Genomic DNA, 26,963 nt, shown 5'->3' with positions numbered 1-26,963 from the left:
CGGTGCTGCATACCGGGCTAGTGCTTAACCTGCAGACCTCTTGCCAGTTCTGTCCTCGCTTGCCCAAGGAGCTGCGATGAAGGGCGGAGGCACAATAGCAACAGCGCAGATAGAACTAGCCTGAGGGGGAACTGGATTTAGCGTGGGTGCGACGTTATTTGCTGTAACCGCTGTGTGAGTGCAGTGCGGCGGCCAATGGACTGAAAATGTGGCCCTGAACAATTTAGTTGAATTACCCTACTGAAAGTGCTAGGTGAATACCTTCATGTTCCAAGAGCGGAGTCAAGTGAATATTTTTACCTGATGATGTGTATGTCACTACTAACAGTTATAACTTTCAGGATTTTGTCACTCACCAGATTGCCTCACAGCTGTCATAACAAAACTTTGAAAAACAAACAACACTGCCACTGAGTCTCACTTGTGGTTGATGCGCTTATGTCATTATTTGTGACAGAAGGTGTTAAATAAAATCTTCAATAGCTATAAATGTCAGTGTGAACAACAATTATTCCTGCAGTGCAATTTGATTACACAGCACATTAATGCCACTCATCTAAGTTATTACCGGTGAGAAGCAACCTTTCACCACATGAATGTGCTACTGCAGAGTGGCCTGGCTGGAGAGGGCTGTTTATCAGCTGTATATTTGATCAGGCTTTGATTGAATGTGATCCTCTGAGCAGCAGGAAATAATTTGACTTTGAATTATATATCTTATGACACACATATATCTATTGAGCAGCCTGAAAGGTGGATGGCAAATAAATGAGATGGGAGAAAAATTGAAAGACACAACCTATTTAATGAACAACTGTAGCTTAGCACCAATAGAAAGCGCAATGCTGCAGTGCATCTATTTCTTTTTTACATCGTTATTACTACTTTCTGCACAGTAAAAGAACCGAGTACTTCTTCCATCTATACACTACCTTAAAATCACGTAGAGATGCTCACTAGTTAAAGCTGATTTCTCTGAAAAGCAGATTTTCAGATGGCTTGCCCTGGCAATGCCCTGGCAATGTCTTCATAAACATTGCAGGGATGACGTATTTTCATAGGCCAACCAGTCTAACAGTGATGATCGCACTGGTTCCCTCGACAAAAGGCTGATGGTATTTTTTCACTGGGTTTTCGATAATTGCAGAAAATAAGCTCTATGGCAAACACAGTTGACGATACCTACACATTTTGTTCAGCAGGATAATCTTCACAAATGAACACCACTTTTATGATTTTTCAAGCATGAATGGACAGAAGTAAAAAGCTAAGGCTATAAATACATTACACCACAGTCGCATGAGTGTGTGTATCCACAACAAGGCTGTAAATAGATTTCGTCAAATATGTTTTGTAGTCTCATTTAGTCTGTGGTTAGCAAGCGTCTTTTTTTAAGACAAAATTCATGAGAGCTGTATTTACTGACGTATTCTATAACGTACAACAAAATGTTAAACTCTCTTACACTTGTTTTCACCAGAGATCTTATTTCAGGCAGTTAACCAAAATTAATAAATAAATAAAACATTCACTTTGAGATGAGGGAACCGGAAGTGCAAAAATGTTAACTCATTTACAGAACTTAGGATTCATTCCTGCAGCACTCTATAACGATGGGATTGTGGGTTGAGATATTTCTCAACCCACAATCTTTCCTCATCCATTCATTGACATACACGAGAGACAGAAACAGCAAGAGGTGAGGAAAGTAAGTCAAGCTGCCATGGGAGCAGAGAAGAAGAGCTGCTACAGGCAGGTAGTGGAAGTAAAACAACTTTTTTCAGGGGTGGCGAGGCTGGAAATAGGACAGTGGTGTGAAGCGGCGTGGCTCATCAACAAGTGCTAGAATGCCCCTAGGGGCAGCTGTTTTGACTGTTTTTTTTCTTCTTAATTGATTAGAAGACCTCTCGACCTATATCAATATTAGCTTCACTGTAGCTATTAAGTAGTCAAACATGCCATATTTGTAATAAAGGAATATAAGAATATCGTGGAAACAAAACCACAATATTTGGAACCAAACAGCAAAAAGTAAGTATATGAGATCCTAAAATGTGTAGTTCTTCTTAAAATGAAGAAAAAAAAATAAAGAAAAAAAATGATTTAGTTTATAAAAGAAAACTATGTTGGATGATGTGGTTATATGTTTGGAATTATACAAAGACTGCAATTATACTGGCAGTCATTAGATGTTAAAAGTGCTGAATAGAGTCTGTGAGGGTTTGGATGTTTGTGCGAGCCGTTACCTTACACTGACAGCACTGGCCACAAACTGAGGATTACTGTCCACCCACACCAAGCCGTTGCCATTTACCTACACCTCTCTGTATCATTATCTCACCCTCCCTCTCTTCATCTCTCTCTCTCTCTCTCTCTCTCTCTCTGTGTAAGCAGCTCAGTCTCTCCATTCTTTCCTGGTCCATTAGTTAGGGTGATAGATGACAGCGCTGGCAGGGAGTGACAGTATATCAACTATCTTGCTGCCACTGTGATACTGATATGACTGCCCGAGTCCTCTGGCTCAGCAGAGGGAAGGCTGGGTCACACAGCAACATGGTCTGGGTCAACAGCAAAAAAAAAATCAAGGAGCTGAATGTAAAAACAGGACAGACATCAATTCTAAGCCTATAGGTTGGGATATTCAATAGATTCTATAGACTTCAGTTCTGTTTCTGGTTCTTCTACTGGTTCCTCTTCTTATCATTGTTTAGTTATGTGAGAAAGAAATAAACCAAAATATTGTATGTTGAAAGCAATAAACTTCATTATTTTAGGTAAAAGCAGGCATTCTGTTGCAAACTGTTGAGCATGTAACCTGCCTCTCACCCAATATGTGCTACGTTTCCAGCTCCAGAGACCCTCAACATGATAAGCGAGTTAAAAAAAGGATGAATGCATGGATGGATGGATGGACGGATGGATAGATGATCAGATTTAATGTAATTGTTTAATGTCTTCATCAATTAAACTTATGCCATACATGTTTTGATGGGATCTGTTTCAGTATAACTTTTAATACAATCACTGCTGGTTGGCCCTCCACCAGCTAACAATTTAATGACTTTTATTTGTCAAGAAGTTTTGGTCACCAAAGTGATAGTGAATGAAAGTAAGATAGTGTCACCCTGTTCTGTTACATCTAAAAAAAAGCAGCTAACCAGTTCCCAGTGCTATTTAACGACATAAGTCAACAAAGACATTACACACATTACATTACAATCTGGCGATTAGCCGACAATGTAGCTGGCTACGCTTGGCCATTTTGTTACTTTAGTTGCTAGTAGTGTGAACATAGCATTAGTAAAATGCTACACTTGCTGAATTGTTGGTTACTGAACAGATGAATCCAATTCTGGAGATTAAATTCACCTCCGATAGGTTGATTTTGAATCATGCATGTTCGCGGCGACTTTAAAATGATGCATTCTGACAGACAAGTTTTCACAGCAATAAGTAATCATGGCAGTATGCTAAAAGTACCCGCAAATATTCTTGAAGAAACACAGACAGCGTTGAGTTATTGTTTAGAAGATCAAGTTGTGTAAAGAAGTAATTTTGCATTCCATATTTAAAGTAACTTTTGAGAATTTGGATGTAATTTTGCCAGCATTGTACACTATAATACTTAATCCATGTTATGTTTTTCAATAAGGTGTTACCATAGTGGTGAGAAAAGCACTTGGCAGCAGGTAAAAGTCAAGTACAAAGACATACTGTAATTCAAACAGGTAATATTGTATTTGCTTTATAGCCTTTTTGTTTCCTTCCTTTGATTCCACACGTGTCTAATTGAAATCATAAGATATGATGATCACTATAACCTCCTCACAAAATGTAATCTCTCTTACCGAATGGCGTTAAACTATTTATATATAAAAGAAAACTGCTTGGGATGAAGGAGTTGAAGTGGTTGTGGCAAATCGTGTCCCTCACAGTCCAGCCATCTTGTTTGTGGGTGTATCATCTTGTTCTACTTTGGCAGAAGCACATCTTCCTCCTCTTATTTTGGCAATATTGTGTTACACCACATTAGCCAAAATGATATCACACACCGACATAGGCACTGAAACCTGGGCCTTGAGGATGCCAATGGTCATCGCACCATTCTGGCTCTTTGACACTTGTAGCCATGTCAGATAATGATTATTCATTGTTCAAACAGCTCAGTAGATAAACCCTTCATGCTGTATAGATTTTTACATAGGATGAGCCTACCGTATTTTCCGCACTATAAGGCGCACCGGATTATAAGGCGCACCTTCAATGAATGGCCTATTTTAGAACTGTTTTTATATATAGGGCGCACCGGATTATAAGGCGCATAGAATAGAAGCTACTACGGTCAAACGTTTGACTGGGGTTGCGTTATGCATCCACTAGATGGAACTGTGCTAAAGGGAATGTCAACAAAACAGTACCGGTGTTTACCGCTATTACTTCGGCGACGCCCCTGACTACGGTAGCCGTAATGCTGCAAGCGGTGCGGCTTTGTAGTTTACCAGTCGTACTGAAACATTTTGACAGAGCGCCGTGTACAACCAGTATGGATCAACCAATTAACCAATTGATCCATATATAAGGCGCTCCGGATTACAAGGCGCACTGTCGTTTTTTGAGAAAATTAAAGGCTTTTAAGTGCGCCTTATAGTGCGGAAAATACGGTACCTGTGTTCTGTAGAATTCTGTAGAAAAACAACGAAAATGTACAGAAAGTGCTTCAGTGCAAGGCACACTTTGGATGGATCTGCACACTGTTCCCTGATATGTTCAGCATCTCCAATATCATACAGGAAGCTGCCATTGGCCAAAAAAAACAAGAGCAATGCAAAGAGTCTGTGACGAGCGCAGATCCACAATGAGACAAAGTGAGGTTTAAGAAGGTTGTTGAGATGGATTATGGATTGTGATGAAAAACAATAACGCACATAAAGAAACTCCTCTCACAATGAGATCTTGACCCGTTCTCGGCCAAGTGCTTGGGGAATAATTTGAACCTACTTTTCAATTGAACCTTCAATGAAAGGGCACAACCTTCTTGAAACAGATAGAATGTCTGATTAAATTATCTGCTTCTTAAATACTGCTCCTGCAATGTGACAGGTTAGTTTTAGAGCATAAGGTGTCACAGTTACTGAACTGGATTTGCCCCGATCTTTGTATCTGAAATCTAAAAATCCAGATTTCCTTGAGTTTTGAGTTAAAAGATTTGATCAAATCGCAAATCGTGCTTTATGGAACAGGGCTCTGGAGGCAACATCGCACCTCCAACAAATCACCGAGGTAAGCAGCACTTACTGTGCCATTTTGGGGGAATTTACAACTTCATCAGACAGTTGATAGTGAAGAGGCAAATAGGAAACAAGGCGAAAGAGAGAATGACATGACATGCAGCAAAGGATCCTGGCTGGTAACCATTCTACACTACCGCTGTTTTGTATGGCAAAACTCATACAAAATGGCAAACCCTCTTCTCACTGCCGATCTGTATCACAGTGAATGAATGAACAAACACAGATATTGCACAGCAGTAGCCTCCAGTTTAGTAATAAACCAGGCAAAATGGAAGTTACCTGGATCTAACTTCAGTTCTGTAAGTACGTGCATAGCCCACTGTTGTAAAAGCACGATGGGCCCAATCACAAATGACACATCCATGTAGTGTTGTGTTAGCCATATAAAAAAAATTACTGAGGTATGTTTTTAGAAAAAAAATGGGATTTTTCATCTATTTCCTCAATCTTATACTTAATTATTTTTAATATGTACATTTCAAATAGTTTCTAATTTCTCTCAAAGCTCTTTTGATAACCAACCCTATTTCAGACCCACTTGTTTGTGACAGCATTTGTTGTTTGGTGCTATCCAAAATAACACAAAGGCATCACAAGTGTGGTACAAAGTATTTCCCCTTTAAAAGAAGCTTGGGACAGACAGATCAGTCCTGAGGACAACAGGATTGATGTGAACGTAAAATGTTCTGTCAGGCAGAGAGAGGCTGAACTATACTGTCTGACTTCCTGGTTTAGTTTGACCCCACACACAGCAGCTGAGACTTATTGGTTGTTATGCTATATTGCCGGGTGCTGACTCCAATCTTCCAAGTAATTTGTTCTTTTCAATCTCTCCTCATTACCATACAAAGTGGAGGACCTTTTCTAAAGTTATTACCATTACAGCTGTCTGAAGCCCCGCTCTGCGAGACAGACATGAAGACTGTATTACTCACCGCTTCGATAACAAAGATAAAAGTTCGCCAACGTATACCGTATTATGCGAACTTATGTATTACTGATGTATTATTATGCTATTTGCAAAGATACTTTACCTACCTTCCTTCAAAATGCATTTAATGTCACATAACAGCGACTTAAGTGGATGGCTTCACCTTTTGTCATTTCTAAGGTTCTTATTTTGCATCTCCACAGTAAAGTGCTCTCTCTGTGACCATTTGAATATGGATGTCAACTTGTTTATAAAAGCACCACAGCTGTTGCTCAGACTGCAGCTTTCCCTCTGGTCCAACCAACATGACCAGAGGGAAAACAGCATAAAGCTCCAGAACAGTGTTTTGTCGCATAGGGCCCAAACATCTCAGTGCTGTTATTCAAATGAGTCGGTTTAAGTGCTGGAGTCTGAGCTAAGAGAGCCTCACTTACCCTGCACTCTGCCCAGAATGAGTGATTTGATGCCGTTGAATTCCACATCAGATGTCAAGCTGAAGTCCTCCCTGGTATTCTGGTCGATCTGAAAGATAATGTATGTTACATCTATAAAGGTACAATTTTAGCAGGTAGAACGCAAAAATGGATAACAGCAACAAACTGTCAAGGAAAACTTTCTATTGTTAAGTGTTTAAATAAAGGATGCTCTGTGATGAAATAACAAATGGCTGCAGAGACGCAAGCAATTATACATGAAAAGCTAGCCGGAGGCTGAACCTCTGGTTTGACCTGCATATTTAAATGGGATTCAACCCCAAAGCTGGAAACCAATAGACCCGTGAGACACAGTGGTTCACAGTAGCTAAGCAGAGAAGTGGAGCAGGTTCTGAGATGGTAAATGCCTCAGAGAGAGACACTTTTATAATAAAAGGGCGTGCGTGATGCATTGCTTGCAAACACAGAGATTTGGATTTTAGTGGATCATTTATCAATAAGACATCCTCTAATGTTGATCAACCTGAGATGAAATGGGAGCCACTGAAAAGAACGAGATAGAAAGTAGTTGGAAAACAAAGAGGAAATGTAAGATTTATTATCTATCTATTATATCAGGTTTCTAAAACCTTTTGGTCAGAGGAATATCTAGACATTTTGATGCCCGCAGTGAGATATCCACTGGCACGCCTGAGGGGATTGATCTTTTAATCATAACTTTTTATCCTATGATAATATAATAATGTGAAGATTATTGCTTGCTGATGTTCACTGTCATATCATTAATTGAAACTGCTGGCTGATGTTTCTGTATTCTGTGGTTGGCCAGTGTTTAACTGAGCACAGTGGGATGACATGATGAATGACAGCTGTCAATTAGAGAGCAAACATCTGGATTTATAGCCAGATGTTTTCTGGCTAAATAAATTCCTGGATTGGTCTTGTGTTCATGTGGATGGGCTCAGGATATTCTTGCCTTAATTTTCATTCCAGGATGTACATTATTCAAAATGATTTTTATCTTATAGATGACTCAAGTTAAGGATGCTCCTTTACACAAAGTTTTATCCCAGTTTGGATCATATTATGACTTGGAGGAACATAAGTAAGCTAGGTACTTGTATACATGTAAACATGATTCATTTGCTGTAGGAGAATGAACCATGGGGTCGCAAAAAAAACCCAGCAGTTGTAATGAATAATATGACAACTAGCGTTAGCGTTAGTGTCCCGGTGCAGTCTTCCTTTCATTATCAGGTGTTGAGTGCAGTGTGAACAGTGGGTTTATTTACCAATGTAATGCATTTTTGGATGACATACTTTTAAAAGGAACATTGAGCATCCAAAATTAATTAAAAAAGATGTCTTCCTACGCTTTGGTTTACAGTGTTTGTGGTGATCTGTGAGACACAGTGTGAGTTATGTGTTGCATGTGTGTACCTGAACAGAGACGGTGTCTGCCAGTCTCCTGATGATCACCTTGTGCAGACGTCCATCAGCCAAGTTGGTGACTCTGCTCCCCATCACATCCACATCTCTGCTGCTGTGCAACTTGTACCTCAATTCCAGCTCATCTTTGCAAACACAGAACACCACAATCTTACTATTTAAAGCAAACATTTACAAAATCACAGAAAATCAAGTTTCAATCGTGTTTTCTTTGTTAGTAATGAAGCATGTTTTTAGTATACTTAAAGAGCCATGTTCTCTTACTTTAAATCTATTACATAATAATGTCAAATTACAACATTCAGGAAGAGCTTTATTTGTCCCTGAGGGGCAATTTGACGAGGGCACTGAATAATGAATAATAGATATAGAACCAATACAATACAAGCTAGTGCTCAAAACTATTTAAGTTATGTATACTATACACTTGTACACATTGTTACACAAATAAAGGGAAGCCCATGCCATGAATGATGAAAATGCAAGACAATCTAATTTAATCTTTACAGCTGATTGGTACAAAAATGTCTCAAATTAAAGAGAAATGTAAAGAGACACATTTAAACCAGTCTCTGATTAACTAAGCACTTTATCCTTAGAAAATTTTCTTGTTCTTGACATCTTAGAAGACATATATCACTCCTTTAAAAGAGACATTTCATCCAGCAATCTGAATGTTCTAAGATACCAGCTGCTGAACTAAGACGCTACAAACTTTGTGGATTAATACTTTATCTCTATGAATAACTCTCCAATATTAAATCCCCCACCCCTCTTTTTTTTTTTACAGTGTTACACTTCATAAATTCTATGTCGCTGAGATAATTGAATACTCCAAGATGTCTGCAGACATTGAGACAATGAGAGGAAATAGTCTTTTTTCAAAGATCCTAACCCTTAATAATTAATGACCTTTTCAATAATGTTTTCTAATTATGACTCACTATGTTGCTTTTTTCCACAGACTAATAGGGAGCAATTCCCAGATTATCTTGATAATAAAAATCTTACAGAGGGTAAAGAGAGTTTCACACTCTGAGCGAGTGACTTAGATAGTAAAGTTTCTTTGTTTGCAGCAGCTAAGGCTCCTGTTACTACAGCAGCAATAGAGAGAAACATGAGAAAAGCCTTTGTGGTGCATCCAAAAGAAACCTCTCTCTGGAATATAATTAGACACTTTAGCAAGACGGCAGATACCTGATGACGACTTGATAAACTATACAAAACCTTTCGGCTATTTCTCTCACTAATTAAAAAAAGCTGAAAGTTACCTCTACTAACAGCAGAGTTTATAACAAAAATAAATAAATCAATGATATATTAAATATTAAAAGTACCTAATGGCCTAAAGGATCCCAAAAAATATGTTTATCAATGATTCAGTTTGCTAGTTTTTGTTCAAAAGTACAACATAAATCTCTAACACCAGAACTCAAATTCACACTGGCAAAAAAATAAAATGTAATTCAGTCATATTTACAAGTTGCAGACGCTGGATAATGGCAAATCCTATTTTGCTATACAGGAATGCTGGCATAGCTGTTTGCTAACCAGAGCTCTGTGAAGCACTATGATAAAACCAGTGATGAAAATGTAAACACAATAAACAATCACAATGGCAAGAACAAGGGAAAGAGGACCCCCTGCTGCAAGCAGAATTACATTTTAATAGTAACTGCACCTAATGTTTTCTTTGAATCTTGCACTATAGCAATTAGTCTGACTGCGTGGAGGTTCGGGCAGCAGAGGATGACAGACTGAGTGTAGAGGGAGAAAGAAATCGAGTGAGAGTGAGTTAAGAAAATGGCTTGCTGGTAAAACCAATAGAAAAAAAAAAAAATGTCATTGTCCTCACCATGTTTGTTGATGAGCAGTGCCAGGTACTCCCTGTAGAAAGAATTGACGTAGAGTAGCAGAGCAGGACACTGACTGGTCCTGAAGCTCAGGGAGATGTTTTCTCCTCTCAGCGTCATATCAGAGTAGATGGAGAAAGGCAAGGTGCTGCTGTTCCTGTTCGGTTCATAGGGTTCCTTGAAGTTGTAGGCGACAGACGTTGATGACTTAAAGCTGGCTGAAACCTCTGCAAGTTAGAAAATTGTGAACTTCCTATGTATGGCTTTCACTCAGACATGCCCCTGTCTATTGCATCGGTAATAAACTGTTGTCACTGGATATGGAAGGAAAAACGTAATAAGTGTACAAATATTTTTCTTATTTGATTTATATATGTAATGTTTTGGAAACATAATAAAATGCATTTACAATTCAGCATATGAATAATAACCAAACCACATATATATATATATATATATATACCATGTATAAGTAGTTCCTTAAGATAAACGCACAACCTTATTCATAGCCAAAATCATTTTCGATTTCATGTTCTTAATAAAGCCTGACACATCATATAATATTCAAAAAATTCAGATTTTTTGATATTGAAGTGTTTATTAGACCTTTAGTCAAAAAAAAAAAAAAAAAAATATTTTGTATTTACATATATGATATTTTTTTTGTATCACATTTGATACATGAGGCATATTTGTCAATTTATTGATCACAACAATGTTTATTTTAGAAACAATAACTAATGATTTTCATTGCTTTTGGAACATTTGAGTTGGTTTGGTTCTTATTTTTTCCCAAACAGCAACCTTTTTACAACCTGTTTGTTTCACCTCGTGGCAGGAAAAGCACAGTTTCTGTCCTTGTTCAGGCAAAGATGGACTTTACATTTCCCACAGTAGACATGGGAGAAGTGATTGCCTGTGCAGTGCTTGCATCTGATTGTTTACTCTGAATTTCTTTTTTTTTTAAATTAATTAATTAATTAATTAATTAATTAGCAATATAACAAAAGGTTATGATAGCCAAGAATGTTCTTTTTTTTTTACATAAAAAACATAACTTTTCACTCAATTTATCTTACTACCTTTAATTACTTTAATTAAATGACCAAAACAGTGTATTTGGCATTGTGATATGGCATAATCCAGAGTGCATAATGAAATACAATACAAGGATTTACAGGTGAATTATTACTTGATAAACCTGCTGTATCATATTTGATACCTATGTTTTCAACACGATTTTACTATAAAATAAGGAACGAAATATGAAGTACTTATAGTTTGCTTCAATACAGTAAATAGTCATATTGAAATATTAGTAACACTATAAATGTTATTCTTACCGTAACTGTTTCAAAATTAGCAACGATTTCCCTGCCGAAAACGAAAAAGTCATTTTGTGACGGTTGCCATTTTGGAAATGGAATTTAAATGCCTGCTACTGCCTGCAGTGCATGGAAACTCCACCAGATGGTAGCAGACATGTATAGGATTGTATACAACAGTTTTTTCAGGAAAGTATTGCTCATGTTAATTACATAGAGGTCTCTGAAACTCACGTATCAAATATGATACAAATGGCGCAACAGGGTGGTAAATTTGGCGCACTATTTGGCAAGGGCGGGACTTGTTAGTCCCCTCTCTACCAAGAAACTGCTGTTTCATGTCACGATGCTAGATGAATCAGAACACTTGGTTGAGTAGGCATATGCTGGCAAATATCTTCCAGTTCAGGTTGCCTGGAATCAGATGTTTTTGGAGATGACTTCAAAACTCCATTTACTGTGACCAGCCTAGAAACAGTAATAACCATCAGTAAAACCGCAAGTTGTTTGTATGCCTTGGAATTTGTTCAGATTTAAAAAATGAAATAAAAAAACAAACAAAACAACATGTCAATAAGTGAGCTTTTAAGGTGCTGATGGGGAGATTTTAGCCAGGCTAGTAATTTCCCTCTGATTCCAGTCTTTATGCTAAGCTAGGATAACTAGCTGCTGGCTGCAAAACCCACAAACATGAGAGTTGTATTCGTCTTCTCTCTAACTCTTGGCAACAAAGTGATAAGTGTATTCTACAAAATGTTGAGATATTCTTTAATAATATATGTCTAAATACTGACAGTGTTTGATATGTTGACTTTCATCACAGCCCTTGATGCATCGCATGTTGGACACAATGGCATGGTGGGCTAGAAGAGTCCTTTAAGATAATCCCGATGCTTGACCTTCAGGACAGAACAGGCTCATTATGAACCACTCAAAACGAGCGTCGAGAGGCCAAGCTGTGCAGACAGTGAATGAGAGAGACAGTCAGGGTCAGTCTAATGTCTGCTGACTGAAGGATCCTCTTCAGAAAGCAGTCCCATCTTTGCCCTCTCCTCCACATTAAAGTACCAGGGATAGATCATACTTGTGTTCTGTAAAGCTATAAGATAAACCCGTCTCAGCACACACATTAATCAAAACTTGCTGCATTTCAAGTCTATGTGTTGTGTGTCTTCTGAAAGAGTTGCGATAAACCTTATAATAATGTGTATCACAAACTTCTGGATATCTGAAATTTGGGTTGGTAGCAACTGACTGTTTGCTAAAGCCCTCCCCCTGAACAGCAAATAGCTGAGCAACTGGACATGACAGGCCAGGTCAAGCTGCAGAAGCTGCTGGCCTGCTTGCCTGAGACATGCAGCTTTTAGTCTCTAAGTATTTTAGCAAGATATTAAGTATATGTATAACCACTTTTAGAGGATTATTGTTATAATAGTCAGCTGGAAACATTAAAAAGTCTGCAAGAGAAAGCTTTTTCAGCTGTTAAAATTTGGAAGAGACACACAGGCAGGCAAAATCAACAGTTTTATAAATGAAAAGCTTGCTTTTGTTTTCCTCTGTCTGATAACAAGGACCAATTGTTACCAAGACCAGGTGGTAAATCTGCAACTGTTGGGAACTGTGTGAGAGTAAAAAGCTTGAAAGGCAAAGCAACAGTAACTAAAAGGGGTGTGGCTTAGCATACTGTCAATTCACAGTAGAGTTTCTCATTCGTTACTCAGACAACGAGGGACGGTGAGCTGGTGAGATTTTTTTTAAATGTAGAGAAATTGCAAAAGGTATGTAGATTCTGACTACCTTACTGGCAAACAAATATCTTCCTCTTTGTATGGATATCCTCTGAATAGAGCACACAGACTAAGCTGGCAAAATGCAATAAAAATCAGTAGAACAGGCAACCGTTCATACCAAACAGTCAAGAGTTGCTATACTGATATATGAGAGACATACTCAATGTTGAGTGGGTGCAGTATAACACATGAAGAAATTAGGTACTAGGATAATTATGCAAAATTGAGGGACAGAAAAACTTCTTAAATCTTTTACCATATCATAGTTGTTAATGTGATCACTAAAACATGACTGTTCATAACCAAATACCTTCTGTGTCTCTTAATATTATAGGAACATTATGCAGTGCTTGAAATTGAAATTGGAATTTAAAATACAGTTTTAGTATAATTGTTATTGTTAAAACTGGCAATACCAGATCATTCTCCTCTCTTTCTTTCTTTACCCAGAGAAATTTGTCTCAAGAAGTTTTATGGCATACAACATATCTGCCCTCCTTGGACACAATAATTAACTATTTTGCTTCTCTCATCTCTTATTCACAAGGAAAAGACATTTTCAAGGCTATTGTTGGGACAAAAACATAAATGCAAGAACTTGACATTGGAGAAGAGACTGTGTTTTATCTTTAAAATGACATTAGACCATGTCTTTTCGCCCAGTGTGTCAATCTGTCCGTCAAATATAATTGAATCCGAGAGTGTTGGATCTTCTAGCAAACGTAAACTTCACAGGTCTGAAATCATGTTATCTGTACTTGTGATGAAAGTTCACATTACTAGTAGCTTGAAAGAGAAATCCATTGGAAGCAGGAGAAAACTGTTTTGTATTGACATTAAATTGTTACTTCAAGGCACAGAACATCAATGATAGCATATCAGAGTATTTATTGGCATGAAGTTTCCAGTGTGTATTTAAATGCATGTACCTTTATGACAGAAGGCTCCAGTGTTGGCTGACTGGTCACAGTTGCAGGAGAAACCATTAACTCTTTCCACACAGCGACCCTGGTTCTGGCAGAGCGAGCCGTAGCTGCTGCAGTGGCCCGGGCATCCAGGTCTGACACCTGGGGTGATTTTTGCCCTCTCCTCCAGGTCCAGAGTGACACCGTTCAGCTGCAGAGAGCGGATGCAGCCGAGAAAGCCCCTCTGTCTGGAGGCGGTGCCTCCTGCAAACAAAAACAAATGCTGTACACATTATACACAACTACTAGCACACTGTGTCCATCACCCCGGATTGGAATGACACCAAGTAACCCAATCAGAGTTTAAAACTTGGTCGTTAGTCATATGTTCAAAAGCATCTCAGCTATATGCCTCTTATAATCAAGTCAACCCAAATCAAAGGTAACAATAGTAAAAATAAATTCATCTCCACCAAGTCCTTTAGATAATTTTGCATACAACCCAAAAAGTATTCACTTATAGGGAGAGATGTAACTTTAATGACGTTTTTATCACGAAGCTGACTTAATAGCAATTTTAAAAAAGGAAAAAGAAAGTTTTAGCCTCAATGTAATAAGCTTAAAGGTGCAAAGTGTAAAAAATGCTGGTATTTTAGTTGAAAACATTAAAAAAATGAACAGATATTATCAACAGAACATGACTTGTAGACATTATTTCGTAGATGTCTATGTATTGTAGTGCCAGTATGTTGTGTTGTAATCTCTGATCCTGCGATTCTCTTAACGCAAGAATGCAGCTGTCGTAGAAGGTAAAAAAAAGTTTCTCTGCAGTAAATTAGGATTGATAGGCACATGCTGCCAATGCAGCACAAGGCCATGGATGTTCTGAGGGCACTGAGACACTGTCACTTCCTGTATCACTGTGCTGGATGTCGATTGGCTGGTTGTGGATGATGAGCCATCTGGTGTCTGATATTCATTCTTTCCACTAAAAGGCGAGAGGAAGAAACTCTTCCTCTTTTCACCTGACGATTAGCATTCTAATATAACAACCTCACACTGTTCACAGAGTTTAGACTTGGAAAAATTACAATTCTCTTTGAGTTCAAAGCTGGCGGCATCTATTTTACAACCACGCATTACAGTTGTTATTGTTCTTGGCGAGTGGAATTGGCAGGGTATTACTCTCACAGTTTGAGTCTGGCGGAGCTTTAAATGTTCATCCAGAGCGGCTTTTCATTAAACTAAATCTCTAACCTCTGTGCGCCTCTAGTTTCCATCTGCAGCAACAGTTATTAAACACAAAAGGACACTAAGAGCAGAAATAGCGGTACATTTTATTAATAATTTTCATTGGCTCAATAAGGAAACATTTGGTTCCACTGAATCAAAAAAACATGCATGGTGAATTTTCATTAAATGATGATTTAACCAGGAAGATCTGAACTGGGAAGTTTGTAGAAAAGACTGGTTGGGACTGCAAACAATGATCAACGTTTTAGTGCACTTTGGCCAAAAGACCAATAACATACTTGTGAGGGACTTTGACAGAGGAAGAGAAACAAAGGACAGGAACTGCCAGAGAAAGAAGTCCTGCAGGACTCAAAAGAAAAACCCTGTATTTGACAGTAAAGATGTCAGCCACTAAAGCAGCTTTTGAAGCTCACCTCATGGTTACAACGCCAAAGGGGTCTTGTTTTGCAAAAGAGCTACAGTGTTTCATGAACAGACTCTGGGAATATAATATTTTATGTCCAAACCCTTTGATCCTGAGCATACAATTGATTATCAATCATAAATATATTATCGCCTTCCTCAGTGTAGCCAGAAAAGCGGACAAAACTCAAGACAATTAAACAAAAATGAACAATAATTAATATCAAAGATGCTCTGGACACTATGGCAGTGCAGCTAACATTATAAAGCTCCAGAAATGAAATAGCCTGACACTTCTTGTAGAATTAACAGCCGGAAAAAGCATCATCAAAAGATGTATGTTCAAGAGTCGACAGAGGCAAAGTGTCACCATCGAAATTTAACCAGACCCAGCACCTGTTGGGAGTGCAACATTGTGGGTGTGCTTGATTTAGTTCAATTAGAGTGCTCGCAAGGTGTCACATTAAACCAGTGATTAATTAATTACTGTAGATGCAACCCTCTTTACAGATGCCAAGTCATTCTCCGAAACACTCCGACACACTACCACTCCACAGTAAATGTATACAGATAGATTATGTTTCCCAGATGATCAGATGAGGTCAGATTTAATCTTCTCAGGAGCTCTGACCTCCTGCAACCGCAGGCACAACAATTGATCCCCTTTCTTTGTTGTCAAAAACACAGATATTTGCTCACAACCAACACAGACACAAGAACAATACAATAACTTATTTATATGAGTATTATCTTACATAGATCATACAAGGATGTTTCTTACAGTGTGTAGACAAAATGAATAGCTTTCTATGGCAATAAATAAAGTTGAACCAGAATAACTTTGATCGCATAAATTCAACCTAAGCAATATTATGGTTTATTAATTTAAAATATGGAATAATCTGTCTTGTTTAGTTTTACAAGTCAATTTGATATAATACAAATAGTCCTATTTGTATTATATAAATAGTGTTTTGTATTATAAAAACACTATTGATAGCGATATAGCAGTTTCTGCAGTGTAGCGATTTATGATTTCAGAGATAAGAGGCTGCTAACATTATGGATTAACAATAACAATTTCTGGAGCACATGGCCCTTCACTTTCCAAAACAAGTGAAGGAGAGCCACCCAATTGCACATTGCTTTGCAGTGAATCAAGTATTTGTCAAACACAAAGACAAAACTTTCGATCCCACAGTCTATTTCATAATCCCATCACACTTCCATTCAAACATATGAATACCTCTGCATCGCTGGTAAACACCAACCCGGGCAGCAATAACCACATAAGGAGAACAACATGATCACTTCTTTCTGGCTGTTCAGGGAGGATTATTAGCTTATTGTTGCCAGCCAATCAATGCCTGCCTCCTTCTCTTTCATCTCTCCAATCTCATCATGATTTTTTCTTCAGAATGCTTACAAATGTTTACAAATGAACAAATATCCACAATATTTGCTCAAAGATAAAGCCTGCAATCAATGCAAGGTGGATTTTCATCCACTCAAACACAGTTAAACAGATGACGATGAGAGGTTAAACAGAATTATGAATCTGTCTGTGGAAGAGATGAATTGAAAAAACTTTAAGCTGATGAAGTTGAGAGGAACAGAGAAAAGTGGAATTGTTCAAAAGTTGACCCAAAATATACAACCCTGTCTCAAAATTACATTCCTATATAACTAAACAGCATTCTCAATTAAGAAACATATTTTGAAACATAAATTGAACCTTATTTAAGTTACGGACATAAATTGAAAAAGGTCAAAAATTACTTTTAGTTTCACACGGGACACGGGTCTTCTGGGTAAACAAACTGTGTTTATTTGACCCACCCATCCATCCCGACCTTCTACCTACACGGACTTCCAAACGTTTTCGTGATACGTCAAAAACCAAATAAAATGGGAACGTAATTTTTAGGAGACCAGGTGGAACAAAAAAGTATTGCCTGTGTAGCCAAAGCCTGTTATGGCTTATTGTTATGTGCCATAGAGCTCCATTATTGTCCAAAAACACCTCACACATACGCTGTCCTGCTTCCAGAAATAGTCACTAAAGCACCACATCTATATTGGCCTGAAATTGAAAATAGTCCTGTACATTTGTGACATCTTTATAAAGCATTATATCATTACGACTTGGAGGTAAGTGTCTCAAACAAGGTACAAAAGAAAAGTAATGAGAGGTGCCAAAGTCTATAGCTCTTTTTACACAAAGATTCCTCAATACTGCCATAAAGAAGATCTGCCTTTACTCCAACTCCAGCTGCCCATGTGGGACTTATGTGGTGCAGAGTAAAACGTTGATCCCATAATGCTGTCTAATATGAACTGAATGGAAAAGAGGGCAGAAATAGCAGAATTTACTCTGTAAAATTAAGTCCACCAAGGTTAAAATTATCTGAATAGCTGTCTGCTTGTTGTTGAGACAAAAAAAGACTAATCTCCTGGATTCCTCGACTCATAAAATGCAAATGTAATGTGCATGTGTTGCTATAGTCACAGGCACAGATAAGAAAGGATAAGACACGACAGCAATTGTCACTTACACTCAGCTGCTAATGAGATTAATGTTCAAACACCATAAATGACTCTCTCCCCCTAATCCCTAATCTCAATCCTTACTATAACCTTAAACTCACCCTGACTCCTTTTAAGATAAAATCCAAATCCTAACACTAATAAACCTTTTAAGTTCTCTCATTTTGCATTTTTCTTACATTTCGAAGGCATTGGGAAACACACACACACACACAGATTCTCACTGCTGCCCCTCACCTATGAATAACTGGCTGTTGAGCTGAAGATGACTGTGTCCGTCAGCAGGAGCCTCTTGCGTGGCGGCAGGGAATTCGTCCACACGTAGCGATGCTTCCTTTACATTTCGCTCGGCTCGTATGCTGTGCCACCGGTTGTCGTTCAGCTGGATGCTCGTCTTCACTCGAACCTCCAGCGGCCCGTTTCCCACGTCGAAAGAGAAGACGACCTCTGAGGCAACTGGAGAGGAGGGTATTGGTTGGCACAGTTTTAAAGAAAGAGCAAAAAAAGAGAGAGATTGTTGTACACATAGACTGTTTAAGAAGCATTTGGATTCCTGGGTGACAGTCACACCAGCAGAGTGAGTTTGACGTGTTCCCGCCAAATTCTACCAGGCTGATTAAACATTCCCTGACACTCTGAGATAATGGTGTCCTCTGATGAGTGAGACGTTGCAAACCCCTTATGTATCCCAGCTCCGTCTTTGCACAGAGAATAACACACTTTAAACAATCCATCATGGTAGTGTCTGTAATGGTGTTGACACTCTTAAAACTGTAGTGTGTTACATAGGTTCTATTTATTTATTCATATATGATAAAAATTTATTTGCTGAATTTTCTAACGTTCTAAGTGAAAATGTGTGAAATCCATTCAACCAATGAGGAACTATGGCAGAAGTATGAAGACCCTATTCTGTCAATTATTCTTACACAGTTAAGTATGTGGGTGGAATAGGAAGAGGGAGGGGCATTACATTCTTTCATAGTTTCAAAATTATCTTACCAAAAGGAGCTTTAAGAATTAGTTTTTCTTAACCATTTATTATTTGTTGTAAAAATGCAACAGACTTCAGACAGAAATGTGGATTTTTTTTTTCTCCAACATTGTTAAATGTAAAAGCATTTTACTCGACTGTGTCATCTTTCAATGAACCCATTTGTAAGTCGTGTTCCTCCATCATAATATGTTGGCAGAAGTTTGAAGTCACTTCCTCCCATCAGACCATCTGCTGGCAGGATGGACAGACAGCTGGACACAGATCTGAGATGATTCAGAGACCAGTCCAAGGCTAGACAGAAAGGCTGCAGCTACAGACTCACATCTGTTAGTTTCTCTGTGTGATTGTGCCAGCACTGCTGAAACCAAGCCTGAGCACCAGTCAGAGATCATGCAGTTGTGTGGTATCAACCGTGTCTATAGCTATTACCTTCTTCAGTCTAGTTCTGCATAGTCGGCATACAAGCAGCATTCTTTGCAATATTTGAAATCACATCTAATGACAATTTCCACATCCAGTGCGGATTTTGTAGGCTCACTGTGGATGACAAGTGTGTTATCTGGCTATAATTTGCTTAATAATCAATTGGAACTAGTTGCCTTGCAAAATTATAGCATTTTTCAAGTGGACGATCCACCGCTTTGGTCCAGACTGAAATATCGAAACAAATATTGGACAGATTGCAATGAAATGTTTGGATGAATAATGATGCCCTGACTTTTACTGGTTTACATTTGTGGTTTTGAGTTAGATATGGATGGTAATGTTAGTTATCCCATAATGTTTTATCTTGCATCATCATGAGATAAAAACTTAGATTTGTCTAATACTTTGATTTATGACTAAATACCTGCAAAAGTGATGTCATTCTCATCAGCTTTAGCAGTGCTTTGTTTTTAGTGCTGTTTAGCAAATGCTAGCATGTTGTCACGTTAAATTGATGGTGAACACAAAAAACATTATACCTGCTAACCATCAGAATTTTAGCCTTGCCATTGTGAGTAGGCTACGTTGGCAAAGTTGTGCGTAAGCACAGCCTCAGAGAGCCGATAACAGCAACAATAATAATAAGTAATGGTAAACTTCCCTGTTCGCCACTTTGTTCAGAAGTGGAAGAAGTATATAGATCTTTTACTAAAGTAAAAGTAGCAATACCAGAAATACTCCATAACAGGTTACTAAAGTAAAGTAAAGCTATAAAAATATAAGCAACAAAATATGCATAAAGTACCAAAAGTAAAACCATTCATTAGGCTCAATGGTCCATTTCAGAATAATTTACATTATATTATTATTATATAATTATTGATGCATTGCGAATACATGACTTTAATGTAGCAGCTGGTAAAGGTGGAGCTCATTTGAATTGCTTAATAAATTGCAGGGTGGTAAAAAGTATTTTTTTCTTTTCTGAATCTTATCTTAACCTATAACAATACATCTTAATTTATTTGTTGATTATATTTTGTATTATTAATATGAATCTGCAACACAATAGTAGTGGAGGAAAAGTTCAATACAGTATTTGCCTCTGAAATGCAATAGAGTAGAAGTAGAAAGTAGCATTATATGTAAATACTCAAGTAAAGTACAAGGGCCTCAAAATTGTACTTCGGTACAGTTCTTGGGTAAATGTACTTTCCAACCCTGACTTTGCAGATACATCACATAGAAAGATATCATTCAACTTTTTTAGCAGAAAGCAATTTTAATACATGAGAATGTACCATATGTCATCTAGTGGACACAAATCCAAATGCAGTGCACTCTTCTATTAAAGTACGTTGTAAGTATGTGCCATCACAGTGGGACTGAAACACCAAACCTAATGTAGGTTAGCATGCTTTAGTAATCTCCACATCTCTATTAGGTTAACCTAACCTATAATAAAGAGAGGTGACCTGAAGGCCACATGGAGTCCGTTCACCCATCATAATACTGCCAGCACTCCACATTTAGGGGTGAAGTTATCAGAGAGGTGAGCTCTGTGCCTGAACACAACATTATCATCCCTCATGAATGATACTGACAGTGGAGGTAAAGCTGTAACACTGTGGGATTGTGGAACCAGTTGATAGAAAAATCTAGAGACCTAATTTAGAGGCTGCTCTCTGGCCCAGCTCCAGTCATGTTACTCTAACAGCAGTAATAACGATGCAGAGTCTTAAGGAACACCAGCTGTCATAAAAATAATATTGATAACAGTAATAGAGCTGTAGTGAGATAAGGGATACGTGTCACTGTAACAATGCCACGGTTTCCCCAAGGAGGAGGGTTACCATTTGTCCGGTGTTGTGAGGAATTTAAGTTTAGAAGTACAATAGTTTGATTTAAAGCACACCTAAAGAAAGTATAAAATATCATATGTTCACAAAATATTCACTTATGAAATGTATAATAGGTTTACAGTATATTCACTTGTAAAGGATAGTATAAGTGTAACATATATTACTTACAAAAGTGTTAAACCACACAATCTTAATCAATTGAATGTATTAGACTAGAAGTATAGTAGTTGACTGTTTAGAGTAGAGAGAGGGCAAGGAGAGGAAGGGCGAGAGTTTCAGAGTTTTTCATGACCATATATGGAGATGTGATGGGTCGGAGGTGAATCGGCGCCGCGGGAGACAGGACGGTGGTCAAGCGGGGGTCGGATGGACGGAGCTTTTACGAGGAGGTGGACCAACGGACATTACCAGGATCATCTTATGGATATCAATGGAGAGCATTGTCTGAGGCCAGGAGGAGACAATTGAATTTTAGCCAGCCACTGAAGTTGTTACTAGATTTTGAATGTAAACCATTGACTTTTGGGTATAAAAACATTGTTCGGAGAGACGCTATTCAGTTCTTGGCGATCTTCTTTACTGTAAACTGGCGTTTGTTGGCCGGTTAGGGGGGGAGAGTGTTTGAACTCGGTTTCGCGATTCCTTACTGTCGACAGTGTAATTCAGTTTGTAATTGTCTTTTTAGCATTTGTGAATTATAAATACTTTTTCATTGTAAGCCGGATCCAGCTGATTTTTCTTAGCGTGACTTCGTTGCTCAAACAACAACAAAAGAGCGAGAGGTCTGCGGCCTCCTGCGAGCAGAGGTCTCACTCCATTACAGTGTCTGTGTCGTGTGTGTGTAATTCCCACAGATCACTTGTCACACTGGATTTCATGCTACAGACTTCTTTTTCAACTTACACAAAACAAACTAACATAAAAGCATCCCTTCATCTGCAGCAGAATCATTTATGATTACATTATAAAGAACATTAATTCTAGGTCTCTGTGTCCCCACTATCAGCAGGACCTCATTTAAAAGTGCCTTTCAAAACTTCAAAAAATAAATAAAACCAATTTCTGTTCTTTTTCTGGCTTGGAAAGGTTTAGGTACAGATCATGATTTTGGTTAAAATAAGTTTAAGTTGTTTACTTCGTTAAGGGTAGGGAAACATTATGGTTTGTGTTGCATTGTCATGGTTAAAAAGAAACCAACCTGACTTTCAGCAGAAAACAGGAAATAAACAGCGCTTTCCTGTGTCAAAATCAACATAATGTTGAGCCATCCAGTTAATATATCCAAGTAGTTGATTTTCAATCTTCAAATTACATCTACTCACGTTCCCAAAATGAAAAAATCGAACCCATGCATATGCTTTTTTTTTCATTCCAAAGATCAACTGACACAAATGCCACACGCTGTTTCCTGCTTCCACAATGGGATATCACAAAGTCATGCTTGTATGTGCACACCTTAAATTTAGGTGAGCACAGAGAAACTTTAGCCTTTCAGCTGATGAAAGTAAAAACAGGGCGACTTTAACAGCATCATGCTGGTTGGTTGTTGCTGTCTTTTAATTTGAGAGTCTCCCATTACCAGGTATTTAGAAGAAAACTGATAATGACGCAGAACATTGTTTAGATTACACTTACAGCTGAGTTCTATCCGGATGAAGTCCTTGATGCCAAGATTTTCCAAGAAGACCCCAGAGGAGGACTTTGTCTTAAACAGGAAAGCAATGTCTGCATTCAGCTCTCCATGGAAGGTGGGAAAGTGAAGGTAAGATGTCTCCTTGTCAAAAAACGCAGCGTTCCAGAAGTTCTCTGAAAGTGTCAAACAAAGTGTTTAAATGCTTTATATGCTTAATCTTTTGTTTCCTAAAAAGTTTTTCAAAAAGTTGACATATCAGTCTGGAACACAGCTTATTGAAAGAAATCTCATTATGATGGCTGTATAATAAAAATCGTGTAGTAAGCAAATGCACCAACTGTTCAGCAAATTAGCTGACAACAAAGTCATAACTCCAGTAACGCTATCTCATTTATGTTGATTTATCTCGCATGGTGCTTATTTATTAATTAATTTAATCATTAAACTGAAGGCTGAAATTAGAGGCAATTAAAACAACGTAAAATGAATCACTTAGATTAGTTTTATTATATAGCTTTTCACTAGAGGTTGTTATTAAAGAGTACAAAGTAAGTCATATTTTAGTTGCTGGTTTGCTAATTAGCTTGTGTAATTGGCCTATTAACCAATTTTCCATTAAGATATTAAATGGCAGGGGGAAGATTGGATACAGTGATTCCTGTAGTTCAGTTCACACGAGAGTTCAACATGTTCTCACCTCCAAAGCCTGGTCAGTAGCTCTAAGCTTCAAACTATGATGCTCTAGGTACCTTTTAGCATCAGTTTTGGACCTGTCAGTTTTGCATGTATCAATTTCCACTTCTTAAATTAAACTTCCATTTTTATAGGAAACAACTTGACAATGTTTAGGCAACAAAACTACCATCTACCCTGTCATTATAACCACCTTTGCTTCTGACAGGCAAGAGTGATAATTCAAAATACGGCAACTTGGTCAGTGGCCCAATGCTTCAAACTATGAAACTATGCTCCATGTTGTGTATGCCAACCTCCTCCATACACAGACTTAATCGCTCTTGTGACATGACTATGTAACATGACTTCCTCCTTTACTCCAACCATAACTACGGCAACATAGAGCGCCATAGTTTGACAGGTACAGCCACTGAACAAGCAGGAGTAAGAACGGGCTCTACAGCTGAATAAAACCGCTTAATTGAATAATTGCAAACACCAGAAAAACACTATTGTCAACGAAGTGTTAACATTGGCACCAACATCTTCTTAAACAATAACCAGCAACTGAAATGGACTTACTGTCTCCATGACAACGTAGGGGTCCCACCCTGTAGGCAGACTCTGACCCTGCCCGCTGAATGTCCCCCAGTACCAAAGACCTGACTGGGAGGCTCCCCTTATGGCTGAGTAAACCCGAGTCATCAGCCCTGTAGGATAAGGAGGATGAGGAGGACAAGGAAAAAGAAGAGGAGGAAAATAACAAAGACAAGAAGGAGGGGGCATTTTAAGCATAGGCTATTCAATCAATTAAGCATAGTAACACATTTCTGCCCTGCTAAAAGTACCTCTTCCGCTTTAACGGGATTTGTTTAGTGTTTCCTTTGGCTTAGTTGGAAAAAAAATTGCTGTCATTTTTGTGTAAGTATGTTTGTGCACTGCCTAGGAAGTAGTTGTTACAATTACAATATAAAACATGTGCCCACCTGAACTCAAATCAAACCGTTTTAGAGAGAGTGGGACAGACTGTAACACTTGAGCGTTCGAATGTCAGCATTTCAGCTGATGTCTCAGCAGTCGTTTGGTGGAACCTTTTTCCTAATGAACGTAGGCTGAATGCTTTATCTGCACATTCATCGCCACCATTCACTCTCTCAGCTCTGTGGTGTTTCAAATTTTGCTTTGCTGCTGAGAAAATTTTGTCAAAAAATAAATATAGGACTGTGGGCCCACACAGCACCAGTGAATGTGATGAGAGATTGACGGCAGAATGAAGTCTATAAGAATAAAGTAGAAGTCACACAGATTTAGGCAGTGAGATAATAGAGAGAAGGACATTTGGCTATGCAGACAAGATTGGTTACGACATGGGAAAATGAAACTAACTGCAAAATTGGTTCCAGGATTGGGGAAGGTGACCTAAATACAGAATTGCTTAAAGCATGGATAAAAGGATTTAAATACAGGATTGGATAAAACATGGAGGGATGCTTAAATATCTTGGGATTTATCCTGGATGTCTCATGGCTCTTTTCTATCCAGGACAGATTCCATTGAATCATTGACTCTCATGAGTAAAAGGTTTCCTTTCAAAGACCATCTTACATTGTTTTATACCTGTCTTTAAAATAAAAATATTTCCTTTAATAGCTGGTCCATCCAAATCATTGTCTTGATAACATTGCATTTCAGTTATAATAACATTTTTAATTATTTACTGTTGTACAGATGCAGTTCTACCAGTTTACCAGCTGTACTTAGACACAGTGGTGCTTTAAGCTAAATAGTTTCATCAGCATTCTAACATGCTCACAATGATAATACTAACATGCTGATATTAATCAATTATACCGTTAACTATGTTTCTTAATTTAGCCTATTAGAATGGTAACATTTGGTATCACAAAGTACAGGGGCTGATGGGAATGTAATTAGTAGTGCAGGTATTTGGTAATAAACCAAAGTATCAGACAGAAATTTTGACCCAATATTTTTGGATAACACTGAAGTCAGTAGGATTCACCCTCTGGGTAAATAGATGTCTGTACAAAATGCCATTAATGTCACTACCAATATTTAATGGCAATCCATCAAATAGTTGAGTATGGACCAAATTGCTACACCAACCGAACAATCGACATTGTCATCTCAAGTGCCATAACGCTAGCATGGCTCATCAATAAGCTATCAATAATCACTGTCAATGTATGTTAAAGTGCAGGTAACCATAGAATCCACACCTCACTCTACATTACCAGTTAACTCTTTGGTGAAATTAACTGGAACATGGGCTAAACTGGAAAAAATCAATAAAACTTTGACAACATAGCCTCCATTATTTCCCTTTTGAGCAATAGTGCACTCCAAAGTGCTGATCATGCATTGTTGCTTACTTTATATTGAAAATCAAAAGGTCAGATTCTAAAGATTGGTTTCACCAAGATAAGATAAAACCTTTTTTTTGTCCCTTCACGTGAAAATTTGTCTTGCATCACAAAACGTCCTAACTTTTTCTAACTCACACTATAAGGTACAGTACCATTGGTCGTAGTCAGCATCACAGTTGCAGTAGTGATTTGAATCCAGACAGTTGTCCTGCAGACCACAGGCACATTGCCGGCTGCCCGGCAGAGCCCCGCCCCAGTACGTCTGGATTTCACCTGGATCTGGACCTCCCACCCACCAGGCAAACGGAGCACCCTCTGAAACACACACACACACACACACACACACACACACACACACACACACACACACACACAAATATACACCATTACTACAAATCCTCAGTCGCCAACGTCGCTTACTGTACTATGTCACTTGCTCTGACCGAATACAAAAAATTTGACATTTAATGCATCTGTGGTTGGCAAAAACGTCAGTGGCAACAATTTTTTCCTAGCAACTGGGCTGAGAAAGACACCCACACCCACACACACACACACACACACACACACACACACACACACACACAAACGACCATGTCAGCGCATGAGCGTGTGCACGCATGTGCGTACATGGTCACAGCTATTGCAAATTAGTGCTTGTTTTGCTAATTTGATGAAAGATGCATTTCACATGAATCCACAAAGAGGTAAGACGATGACTCCTACAGTAAATGACATTTGAATGAAAAGTGTTTCCAACTGAGAATTCTCACTCATCTATGTTCTCATAACAACACGTTTT

At 38.2% G+C, this 26,963-nt stretch overlaps 1 protein-coding gene across 3 annotated transcripts in view; it reads right to left on the bottom strand.

Annotated features, from left to right (window-relative positions):
- Positions 1-26,963, bottom strand: part of LOC137870446 (contactin-associated protein-like 4) — a 122,340-nt gene that overhangs the window by 3,763 nt on the left and 91,614 nt on the right. For all 3 annotated transcript variants that reach the window (XM_068707733.1, XM_068707735.1, XM_068707736.1), the window contains exons 14-21: positions 26,314-26,476; positions 24,357-24,484; positions 23,102-23,272; positions 18,419-18,637; positions 14,003-14,242; positions 9,961-10,185; positions 8,097-8,230; positions 6,657-6,744 (exon numbers count right to left, since the gene is read on the bottom strand). In XM_068707733.1, coding sequence (XP_068563834.1) covers positions 6,657-6,744; positions 8,097-8,230; positions 9,961-10,185; positions 14,003-14,242; positions 18,419-18,637; positions 23,102-23,272; positions 24,357-24,484; positions 26,314-26,476 — 1,368 coding nt within the window. The remainder of the gene's footprint in view (positions 1-6,656; positions 6,745-8,096; positions 8,231-9,960; positions 10,186-14,002; positions 14,243-18,418; positions 18,638-23,101; positions 23,273-24,356; positions 24,485-26,313; positions 26,477-26,963) is intronic.

This window comes from Cebidichthys violaceus, unplaced genomic scaffold (assembly GCF_023349555.1).
Source record: "Cebidichthys violaceus isolate CVI_PGR_0920_01 unplaced genomic scaffold, fCebVio1.0.p SCAF_13, whole genome shotgun sequence".
NCBI classification, from domain to species: Eukaryota; Metazoa; Chordata; class Actinopteri; order Perciformes; family Stichaeidae; genus Cebidichthys; species Cebidichthys violaceus.
The sequence above is the reverse complement of the archived record's forward strand: the minus strand, read 5'-3'. Positions and strand labels throughout refer to the sequence as shown.